The sequence below is a fragment of the Diabrotica virgifera genome, chromosome 2 (genome assembly GCF_917563875.1).
Source record: "Diabrotica virgifera virgifera chromosome 2, PGI_DIABVI_V3a".
NCBI classification, from domain to species: Eukaryota; Metazoa; Arthropoda; class Insecta; order Coleoptera; family Chrysomelidae; genus Diabrotica; species Diabrotica virgifera.
In genome coordinates, this window is record NC_065444.1 from 208,878,292 (window position 1) to 208,890,769 (window position 12,478).

Consider the following 12,478-nt stretch of genomic DNA (forward strand, 5'->3'; position numbering starts at 1 on the left):
CACTTTCTTAAGAAACGTAGTACTTCATATAAAATAGGCGAGAATATTTTTGTTTTGGCTATTAAGTTCCTATGAATAAAGCATTTCACAAGAATCATTTATGGATTCGCATCTTTCATCAATTTGAAGCAAGCATTTTTCTTGTCCACTATACCGGGTGTCCACTTATATTTTCCCCCATTTTAACTGCCTATAACTTCTAAACGGCTTAAGATAGAAATATGCGGTTTTCGCAGAAATGTTTTATTTTAGTAAAAGTTTTGTCTGAATGGACTGAATTTTTTATATCGCTTTCAAATACGAAAAAAAAAAATGGCGAATTTTTGAAAAAAACGTTGTTGACTTTTTTTTAATGGAACACCCAGTATATTTTTTTGTAAATTGAAAGAAAGGTCATTCACCTATCCAGCGATATAAAGTTTTTCAAAATCGGTTGCCAAATCACTGAGTATGTAATTAATTTTTAAAATGAGCGGTGCAACGTAGATATCACATACCTAAATAACATAACTAAGCAAAATGATATTATGTTATGTGATTTCCACATTGCATCTTTCATTTTAAAAATTATTTGCTCAGTCATTTGACAACCGATTTTAAAAAATTTAATATCGATGGATAGGTAAATGACCGTTTTTTCAAGCAACAAAAAAATATACTGGGTGTTTCAATAAAAAAAGTCAACAACGTTTTTTTTTACAAAAATCCGCCATTTTTTATTTAAAAGCGACATAAAAAATGGTCATTTACCTAAAAACTTGAAAAAACGGTCATTTGCATATCCAACGATATAAATTTTTTTAAAATCGGTGATCAAATGACTGAGCAATTAATTTTTAAAATGAGAGATGCAATGTGGAAATCACATAATATGTTATTTAGGTATGTGATATCCACGTTGCACCTCTCATTTTAAAAATTAATTACTCAGTGATTTGACAACCGATTTTAAAAAACTTTATATCGCTGGATAGGTGAATGACCTTTCTTTCAATTTACAAAAAAATATATTGGATGTTCCATTAAAAAAAAGTCAACAACGTTTTTTTTTTCAAAAATCCGCCATTTTTCTTTTCGTATTTGAAAGCGATATAAAAAATTCAGTCCATTCAGACAAAACTTTTACTAAAATAAAACATTTAAGCGAATACCGCATATTTCTATCTTGAGCCGTTGAGAAGTTATAGGCAGTTAAAATGGGGGAAAATATAAGTGGACACCCGGTATTATGAGCACCATCAGTAGCACAACATGTTTAATTTTTCATTATTGTGCTTTCTAACCTTTTACAGAACAACATTTCTTCAACAAAAAGCCCTGTCTTAATATATTATATAGCTTTTTAACAAGTTGTTTTTTAATATATTCCAATTTGTATATTCTTCTGCTAACAGTACTGTTACTAAGTGGCATATATTTTTCATTTTTGTCATCTTTTTTGCAGTTTTAGCGATTAATAAAGATATTTGATAACTAGCCTCAAGAATACGAGTATTAGTTGAAATATGAACAGTAAATAGACTAATGTTTTTCACAGAACTCTAGTATTGCATTTAAATGGCCCATAGCTCGTGCCGAGACCATATTCTAATTGCTCCTCTCCCTTAACAATCAAATTGCCCCCCTGTGGGGCGTGGGTCACACGTTGGGAAACACTGTTCTAACCACTCACAAATTTTCATGAAATTCGATTGAAGTTCAACGAAATCGGAAATAATAGCTCATATCCACCTTCAGTGACTGCACTAATTCTAAAAAATTATTTTATAAATGACTATCACAGGTAACCTCGTTAACACTTTCTTGAGATTCTACAGGTTTCGGTTTGGGTTTTAGGGTGTTTCTTGCAGGCGGTGCAAATATTAAACTGAATATGTTTCTAAAAGGTGCTTCCACTGTTAGATATAAAACAAACGCTGATGAAAAGGCTAATACGATGTCAGAAAAAGCCCAACTTATCTGAAATTAAAATCATATAAATTACAAACATGACCATTACAATTTACATAAAAAGTTAAGAATTATCTGAACAAGAACAATGAACAAACACACCTAACCGATTAATTGACAAAAACAATAAACCTAATAATAACCCAATTAATTAACCCAATTAATTAACCCAATTAATTAATCCAATTAATCGATCATAAACAAATGAAACCAGAGATAACTACGGAGTTTATACGAAGGGTAAAACAGCTACTTCGCTTACACCTTAACAATAGAAATTCGTTTAAGACACTAAACACCTACGCATATTCCACGGCATTGTTAAGTGGACAAAAACGGACAAAAAATCTTCAGCGAAAAGTAAGAATACACCTCACAAAGGCACAAAAACACCATCCTCGAACCTCGAAGTGCAGTAGAGACTTATGGATATAGGTGAGCAATTAGATAAACAAATTGCTAATTTAAGAACTTATTTTCAGTGGCAGGCTGAGACCTCTACTCTACATCGCGCTGTCTGCGCAGTAGATAACACAACACCGATCAAACTGAGGGAACCAGAAATGCGCATGAACCACCTTACTAAGGACGAAAAATTGCACCCCTGGATGGGTAAACCTCTGCACGGGCGACATCTCAATGAGGTCAGCCAAGGTTATGTCGAAAATATAGCGTCGAACTACTGGTTGACATCAGGAAAAATGTTCCCCGAAACGGAAGGTTCATTACTCGCCATTCAGTATCAGGTTGTACCAACCAAAAATTACTTGAAATATATCGTCAAAGACCCTCAGGTCCAAAACGACAAATTCAGATATGGATGTCAAGACCAAGAAACCATCCAACATATTACCGGGGGCTGCCAGGCATTTGCTGCAACTGAATACAAGGAACGGCATGACTCAGTAGGAAAGATCCTTCATCAAGAGATAGCTGTCAAATTGGGACTTCTCCAAACGGACCATTTCCCATATTATCATTAAGTTTCTGAGAGTCTTAGTGAGAATGACAACTATAAGCTATACTGGGACCGCACTGTGCTCACAGAACAAACAGTGTCACATAATAGACCAGACCTCGTATTAGTCAATAAATTACCGAGACAAACAACACTCATTGATGTGCCGATTCCTAACAACAATAATCTACGTACTAAATTTACTGAAAAGATCGCTAAGTACAGAGATCTGGAAATTAAAATACGGAGACAATGGGGAATGCAAAGTACCCAGACAATAGCGATTATTATGTCATTCCGAAGACCCTCCTCGAAAGCATAAAAGCTGGGTCTCAATGAACATCTTCATAAGACCATGCAGAAAGCTGTACTACTTGCGACGGCCAGAAGTGTACGAAAATTTTTGGGAGGTACACCTGCATACCAAGTCACCTAGGGCTCGATAACATGGAAAGAGTCCCACCAGAGCTCAATCCTTTTGAGACCGAAGGTATCTGGGACGAGTCAATTTTCCCCTTAGGGGACATCCATAAACTACGTCGTAAAAATTTTGGAGTTTTTAATACCCTCCCCCCTTCCGTCGTAAAGCGTCGTTTGCAGTTAACCCCCCCTCATACCGACGTCGAAATGACCCCCCTTTTTAGTGATTTTTTTTAATTTCATGTTATTCCTAGATTTTTAAAAGTTAGCTCTCAAAGTTTATTAACGAATGTATCCAAATCAGTATTACTATGTAGCTCATTAATGTCCGCGTACTCTCTCAATTGACTGTTGACTGTAGAACTAATAGCCTTATAGGGACAAAAGACAACATTTTTATCGGAGTTCCTATGCTTTCTTAACTGCATCATATACATATATCTAGATTCTTATTTTGTTTTGCTTTCAATGCCATTTTTTATTAATAGTCCAGAAAGCCACTGCGCATCCGCTAGGAAAAATATTCTAATTCGGATTCTTTGGGACAATCTTACTCAAAAAGGACTCCTTTTAACAAATTTGCATGTTGCCAGGACCAAAAAGTGGTCAAAAATTTTTTAAACGTTTTTTTTTTTGTTTTTTTCCTAAAATTATTTTTTTTGCACGGAAAAAAGTTTTTTAGGTTTTTTGGATCATTCCAAAGAGAAAAGGTCTTTAGTGACTTTTCTCTAAAAATGATAGTTTTTGACATATAAGCGATTAAAAATTCAAAAATTGCGAAATCGGCCATTTTTAACCCTCAAAAACTATGTGAAAAGCTGAAAATTTGAATGTTGCCAAGGTAGGTAGATATTCTTTAAACATCGATTGATGAAATCCCGAAGAGTTTTTTGCAATACAATATTTAAAACTCATTTGTTTTTTAATTGCTAATCAAGCGTGCACGACACTATTTTCCACCGACAGTATGGTGCAAATGAAAGGAATAAATTCGTTATTTCGTAAACCGGCGACTTTAAGGAAAAATCCCGAAACACGTCGATTTTTAATTTAAAATATGATATTGTGGCATATATAGTATACTAGTGACGTCATCCATCTGGACGTGATGACGTAATCGATGATTTTTTTAAATGAGAATAGGGGTCGTGTGCTAGCTCATTTGAAAGGTTCTTCAATTCTCTATTCAGTAATATAAACATTTACATAATTATTTATACAGGGTGTCCAAAAAATTTTTATTAAATTAAATTATTTGACAAAAAAAGAAGTAGAAGGACACCCTGTATAAAAAATTATGTAAATGTTTACATTACTTGATGGAGAATTGAAGAACCTTTCAAACAAGCTACCACACGACCCCTATTCTCATTTAAAAAAATCATCGATTACGTCATCACGCCCAGACGGATGACGTCACTAGTATACCATATATGCCACAATATCATAACTTAATAAAAATCGACCTATTTCGGGATTTTTCCTTAAAGTGGCCGATTTTCGAAATAACGAATTTATTCCTTTCATTTGCACCATACTGTCGGTGGGAAATAGTGTCGCGCACGCTTGATTCGCAATTAAAAAACAAAGGAGTTTTGAATATTGTATTGCAAAAAACTCTTCGGGATTTCATCAATCGATGTTTAAAGAATATCTACCTACCTTGGCAACATTCAAATTTTCAGTTTTTCACATAGTCTTTGAGGGTTAAAAATGGCCGATTTCGCAATTTTTCAATTTTTAATCGCTTATATGTCAAAAACTATCATTTTTAGAAAAAAGTCACTAAAGACCTTTTCTGTTTGGAATGATCCAAAAAACCTAAAAAAACTTTTTTCCATGCAATAAAAATAATTTTAGGAAAAAACCAAAAAAAAAACGTTTAAAAAATTTTTGACCACCTTTTGGTCCTGGCAACATGGAAATTTGTTAAAAGGAGTCCTTTTTGAGTAAGATTGTGCAAAAAATCCGAATTAGAATATTTTTCCTAGCGGATGCGCTGTGGCTTTCTGGACTATAAGTATAAATAGATACAATGTGCCAACTAAATATAATAAAATATTTTATTTCTATTCATTCTTTTAGAATTTTTTCACACAGAGTATTCAGTAAATAAGTGAACAGTTTAATATTTATTGCTTCCAGACGTTGTTCTGAACAGAAGCGTTTGTTTAAAGACATAGGACAATGTTTTATTGTTTGTTATTCTGTATAAAACTGCTAGCAATATTATTAAGGCTGTGAGTGATAAAAACGAAATGAAAAGTATGCGATAAAAGTAATATACAAATTCTTTTTCATTCTAAAATAGGGTATATTTTTTATATTCGTGAACTTCAAACGACGTCGGATGTGCACTTATGGCCCCCTCCCCCCTATCTTATACTGTCGTAATAAGCAAAGTCCCCCCTCCCCCTTTTCAACGACGTAGTTTATGGATGCTCCCTTAGAGAGAGTGTGAGCCGTATGGCTAAATCTAGACCCAATCAAAATAAAACAAGTATGGACTAAATATATTGAAGATCTTTTCATGGACACAAAAACGGAACCAACACAAATGGATTGCGACTAAGCTCTAATAGTATTAAAATCTGAAGTCCAACCTGTTATACACAACTCAAAATCTTACAGAGCCCCTGGGCTAGATGAAGTTCACGTCGAGTTGATTAAACTTATAGATAAATACAATTTAAGCTCAATAACTCTGCCCTGTTAAGGTAAAAGAAAGTAAATGACATTTTTGTCAAAAATGAGATATTAATGTATCCTACCTAAGTAGTAACTGCTCTTAATTTTACAAAGGCTTTAGTGCACATTTATAGTCAACTTATACCAGAACTAGCAATGGTAAAAAGCAGTAACTAGCAAAGTAACTCTGAATGTGATGGTAACAGGCAGTATCCAACGTAATAAATAACTAATTACTGCTGTTTGCCTACACAGAGATCTGGAACATCATTTTTAATGTGAATTTTAATGGCAGTATCTACTTAGTAAAATAGATACTGCTATTTTTCTTCACATTTGTATTCAAAGTTTGTATCATATCATGACATAAGGCAGTAGTATCTTCTCAGATATTTTCGCAACTGTGCCCTCTCATACCTCAAAACAGACGGCATTTTTGGCTTTAATTAAAAGAAGGTGACGTAGAAGACTTAATAAATTTCGATTTAGTTTTTTCAATACAGTAAAACCTCGATATAACGGACCAATCAAAAACTTTTTTTTGAAAATTTTGTTTGCACTTGTGAAGTTTGCTGTTTTTTATACTATTATTAGAAATATGTCCGCATTATGCTATAATAAAAATTTTATTGAACCTATTTGTAAAATACAGAGATGTTTTAATTTTTTTTAACATTTGAGCGGATTTTTTGTCCGTTATATCCGAAGTCCGTTAAATAGAGGTCCGTTATATCGAGGTTTTACTGTATTATGTAATTAATTAAGAGTTTTTTCTTTTTCTAATGTGAATTACATTTGATTACACTACCACTTTACTCTGCATTTTTGTTTTATTTTTAAAACCGATATTTACTTAAAGCTGACAATTCTACATTATTTTTAAGAAAACAACTTCACTATTAGGGCAAACAGTAGTAACTGTTGAATTTTTAGCCAAAAAACAAGTAACACAATTGTTTGATTTGTCAAAAATTAATGCATATTTTTTAATGTTTTTTAAAGTTTTTCTTCTTAAAATTAAAGAATTAATAAATTGTGTAAAAGAAAAAATCTTAAAAAAATCTCTTAAAATTAAAGAAATAATAAATTGTGTGAAAGAAAAAAATCTTAAATTACAAATAACTCAAAACCATTATTTTGGCAGTTACTGCTTTTACCTTATCACGGCAGAACTATCCTCTTTAACAAGATAATATATACATCTGGTGGGATACCTACAGAATGTCTACTACCGACCTTTGTTAGACCAAGAACCCCAAACACTGTAATGACTATATATTAATCAGCTTAATGTCACAATTATTAAATAGTAGATTATACCATGAGTCAATAATGATGGCTATTATTCCCGAGGAATATTTACGAACCGAGCCGCGTTAGGCCGATGCCACATTATGCGTTTTGACCGGATGCGTTTCCGCCGCATCCGGTGGAAACGCATAGTGTGACAGATCGGTCCGGTTGCGTTGGAAACGGATGCGTTTTGAGTCATCGGTACGCGCTTACAAACTGCACCAGACTAAACGCATAGTGTGACAGGTCGGTCCGGTTGCGATGGAAACGGATGCGTTTTCACCGCATCCGGTCAAAGCGCATAATGTGGCATCGGCCTTAGCGGCGAGGGAATAACATTCCGAGGGAATGAGAGCCATTATTGCGAGTAGTATACTCTACTTTATCTACGACAAATTAATTAATTTAAGATTTTTAATGAACAACTTTATTTGTTAAAAACATTAAAATTAGTAATAGTACAATTAATAAACTGAATTGGTTGAGAATCATCATTAACTTTAGTAGAGTTTTTAATACAAATAGTTGGGATCTCGATTGCTGTAGAACAAGAAGATGGTACATTACTGTTTATCTCTTTAGCGATAGTATCTGCTGTAGTTGCCTTGTTTCTCATAGACTGATCAATGTATCCTTCAGCTACCTGTGTTGACTTCCAGCCCCCATGACGCTTTAATCCAGTTAAATCGCCTCCTCCATCAATATACAGAGTGGCAGATGATCTGCGATAACAATGGCCGGTATAACTTTGAGGATTTGGCAAGTTTAAATATTTGGCAATCTGCCTACCAATATCTGCAAATTTGTTCTTTCCTATATGTTGTATTGTACATTTAGATTTTTGATAATTTAGAAAGAATGAATTTATTTTCACATGTGACGGACGGAGATCAATGTATTTCTTCACAATATTGTAAAACGTACTGTTTATGGTAAATTTTCGTACAATTTTGGTTTTAGACTTGGGGATTGTTATTAATAAATCTGTTTGGAGATCCTTCACGTCTTGTATATTCATTTGATAAAGTTCGTTTGAGCGGCATGCACCCATAATTCCAATGATCAATATTACCTGAAGCAAATAAGCATATGAGTTTTTGAATAAATCAAATTAAATATGTATATTTACCTTATGTAAAAGATAAATTTCATCAGGAGCTTTGTCAATAAATTTCCTAATTTGCTCTGGGGTTAGAGTGGAAGACTTTTTTGCTTGAAATCCTTCCGATTTCTCTTTAGAAACGCTCTTAGTTTGCCGTATTTTTCCAGATCAACGTCATGGTTTATTCTCAACATAGATTTAATCATTGAATAGAATGACCATAATGAAGACGGTTTATATTTTGCACTTAATTCAGCGAAATAGGCCAGCAGAACATTTTCGGAAAATGATTTCGCGTGTTTCGAACACGCCATTCGTTGAAGGTTGCGTACGTTTTATTATAAATGGATTTCGATGTTTCAGGTATTAAGGTAGATGCTGATGCTGTAGCTAGTTCTACAATTTCTGGTGGTGTACAATTAAAAGATTCTTCATTTTCGTCCATCTCAACACAAACTGTCAAATATACTATTCGTTTGACAGTGACACTTTTTGAGGTTGATTATTTTGTTTCCGTGGTGAATTTTGTGATTGTTTTGCCAGAGGGATTAATATACTACATTCGCTCTCGCGAGATTTTTTTTGAGACATTCGGAATAGGAAACGTACAACACAAAAATTCCTACCTCACACTATTAACTGCTAAAATCAACTGAAATCAACTTAATCTTTCATTAAAAAAAGAAAAATTATTAGAAATAGTGGGAGTGTCTACAATCTCATAAAATTTTGTGAAGTTTATTTCTACAAAATATTTTTATTTTGTACAATAAATAATTTTCTCATTTGCTATCAATACATTATAATGGTTTAAATAAATAAATATTGATTGGCGTAAGGTTTATGTTATTTTTATGTCTGTTTACTATTAATAATATTGGATATGAGTAGGTGCGTTGGTTTTGTAGTAATTTCCAGTCACTTCTGACAACTGAATTTTTCAAAAAAGAAATTACTAACGTCAGTGTCAAAAAAATCTCGCGAGAGCGAATGTAGTATAGCTATTAATCCCGCATTATTAATCCCTAAGGGATTATTATATGGCATTATATTGCAAACACCACAAGTATAATACATAGTATATTATGTATCAGTCGTAGATAAAATATTTTTAAAGGTTATACATACAAGAATATTCAGAAAACGTGAAGCGGATATGAGTAATAGACAATTTGGCTTTCGCAATGGCTTCGGAACAGTAGAAGCTCATTTTGTAGTTTCACAGCTCTTACCCAAGAATAAGAGAAAGTTTTCGACTTTAAACAAAACATTCTCATGGAATGTATAAAGTGAAAAGGACTCGACAAAAATGATAGTGAGAAATCTCTATTGTAACCAACAGGCTGTGGTAACATTAGATAGAAATAGCATGGATGCTCAACAGATAAGTAGAGGAGTGAGACTGGGCTGTGTACTTTTAAGATAGGGTGACCAGATCAAAAACGGGACACATCCAAGGAGCAGTAGCGTAGAATTTTTCTCTGGGGAGGGGGTTGGCTTATTTTTTTGTATTGTTTGTGAAAGACAAGTTATATTTTCCTACTTTTTTTATATATTTTTCATATGCCCTGGGAGAAAGGGGGTTTAACCCCCCCAAGTCCCCTCTCCGGGTACGCCACTGCCAAGGAGGGTTTGGGGCGATATCCAAAGAGGCAGAATGAAAAATGGTCTTTTAGTTAATTTGGGACCTACAAATCCTTTTCAATTTACCTTTGAATATGTAATTTACGTACGATCAAGACTGCGAAACAAACTAAAAAACTCAGCCATAATATCATGGATCAACAATCCGTCAGAACAAACAGTTGTTAACTGAACAGCAAATAAAGCAATTTTACAAAAAAGTCAGAGCAACAAAAAATAAGCCCAGCATTAAATCAAGCAAAACAAGAGGACTAAAAAACCAAAAAGGAGAAACCGTATTTGAAGAGAAACAGATCAGCAAAATATGGGAAGAATATTACGAAAAAATGCTATTCACTATGAAGAAGGAAACACACTGCGATGAAGAAATAAAACCGTTGAAGATAACGACGAAGTCTAAATTTTCACAGCAGAAGAAGTACAAAAACAAATATTAAAAACCTAGGAAACGGAAAAGCAGCAGGAGAATATGAAAAAGCAGTGGAATTAATAAAATAAGGACGAAGAGAATTACATAAAGAAATAAACCAACTAATACAACAAATTATGGACAAAACTGACTACCAGAGGATTCGAACACAGATATTATAGTACCTATAATATATGAAAAAGAAAAGGAGATCGGGAGGAGTGCGAGAATCAAAGAGCAATAACTTTATTAAACACCACATATAACATTCTAGCAAACATACTAAACATGAGACTTAAATAATGCGCTGAACGGATATTAGGAGAATACCAGAATGGATTCAGACAAAGGAGGTCGATGATTAATTTCACACATACAGTGAAACAAATAATTCAAAAATCTAGAGAATACAACAAAGAAATTCCCCGAATATCCATAGATTTCAAAAGCGCTTTTGATATAATCAATCGGACGAAAATGATGGAGGAGCTAGAGAATGTTGGAATCCCAGAAATATTAAGACAAATTATGCTAACACTAAGCCTAAAGAACACCGAAGCAAGTACAGTCGAACCCGCTTATTGGAATAGCCTTCTTGCCAATCAAAAGTATTCCTATAACCAAGATATTCCAACAACCGATCACTGGTCGCTAGTAGAAACGTTTCGGGACCTCAAATTTCTATTCCTTAAACCGGGACATTCCTTTAAGAGGTATTCTAATAAGCGGGCTTGACTGTATCAGTTTCAACGAACAACTTCTAAGGAGATAAATGTAAATAAATGAGTGAAATAAGGTGACTGTTTCTCCCCGACACTATTATTTAATCTGATATTGAAAGTAATCATAAAATAAGGAGGACAAACTTGTATCCACCTTTAGCTACTTGGGAGTAACAATATGGAATTCCCGGAAAAGAGAGAACAGAGGAAAGAATTCTGAAAGGCAGAAAACATATGGAATGATTAGAAATCTGTTGAGAAACAAGACAAGTATAATATGAACCAATATAATACCTTAATAAGACCTGTTGATACATATGGGCTGGAAACAACGACGATTAATAAGAAAGAGGAACATATAGCATTCCGAAATTTGAACGAACAATAATGAGAACAATACTGGACCACAATATAATAAGAGAGGGAGAAATAATAATGAAAACAAATGCCGAAATTGAAGAAAAAAATAAGAGACAAAAAGTCAGATACATAAAATCAACTTAACGCAAATACTGGACATTTAGGCGTCCCGAGAGACTTTTTCGGGACACCGGGACAAATCGTTAAAAAACGGGAAAATCCCGTTGTTTCGGGACGTTTGGTCACCCTATTTTAAGATCTACTTCGAAGAGTAATTTACGAAAGCACTTGAAGACAGCGCAGAAGGGATTAAGATAAATGGTGAAAATATAAATAACATTCCTTATGTCGACGATACAGTCATTATCGCTGAAAGTAAGACCTGCAGACGCTACTAAACACAATGTATAATACTGGGGAACAGTTTGGCTTAATAATAAACATAAAGAAAACGAAAACCATGATTATCAGTAAGAGGGGTAAAGTCATAACAAGGATCCATATAAAAAATGAAGATATTGAACAAGTGGACAAAATGAAATACTTAGGAGCCTGGATGTGTAGATTTTAAGTTTTGTTTGTATTGTATTTACTTTTTTTACTTTAATTTAATTTAAACTTAAAATCTATATATTATATCGGTTTTATAGCGTTCTACGCCTTTCCGTTCCTAATCGCCACTCCTTTCTATTGTGGCAATCTTCCTCTCTTAGATTTCTTTCCGACATCGCCTTGGAGATGCTCTTCATCCATGTAGTTGCTGGTCTTCCTAGTTTTCGTTTTCCTGTGGGGTCCATTCTAACACTTTTTTGGGGATTCTCCTTTCGTTCATTCGTCTTACGTGTCCGTAACAAACTAGCTGTTGTCTTTCGATGTCATCTATGATTGTTCTCTCTATTTCCATTTGTTGTCTAATGTCGTCGTTTCTTATG

General features: G+C 33.8%; 1 protein-coding gene across 1 annotated transcript in view; it reads right to left on the reverse strand.

Moving 5' to 3' along the window:
• Positions 1-1,764: 1,764 nt before the first annotated feature.
• The window catches only part of LOC114337172 (nose resistant to fluoxetine protein 6-like), an 81,659-nt gene continuing 70,945 nt past the window's right edge, over positions 1,765-12,478 (reverse strand). The window contains exon 9 of the mRNA XM_050644986.1: positions 1,765-1,959. Coding sequence (XP_050500943.1) covers positions 1,765-1,959 — 195 coding nt within the window. The remainder of the gene's footprint in view (positions 1,960-12,478) is intronic.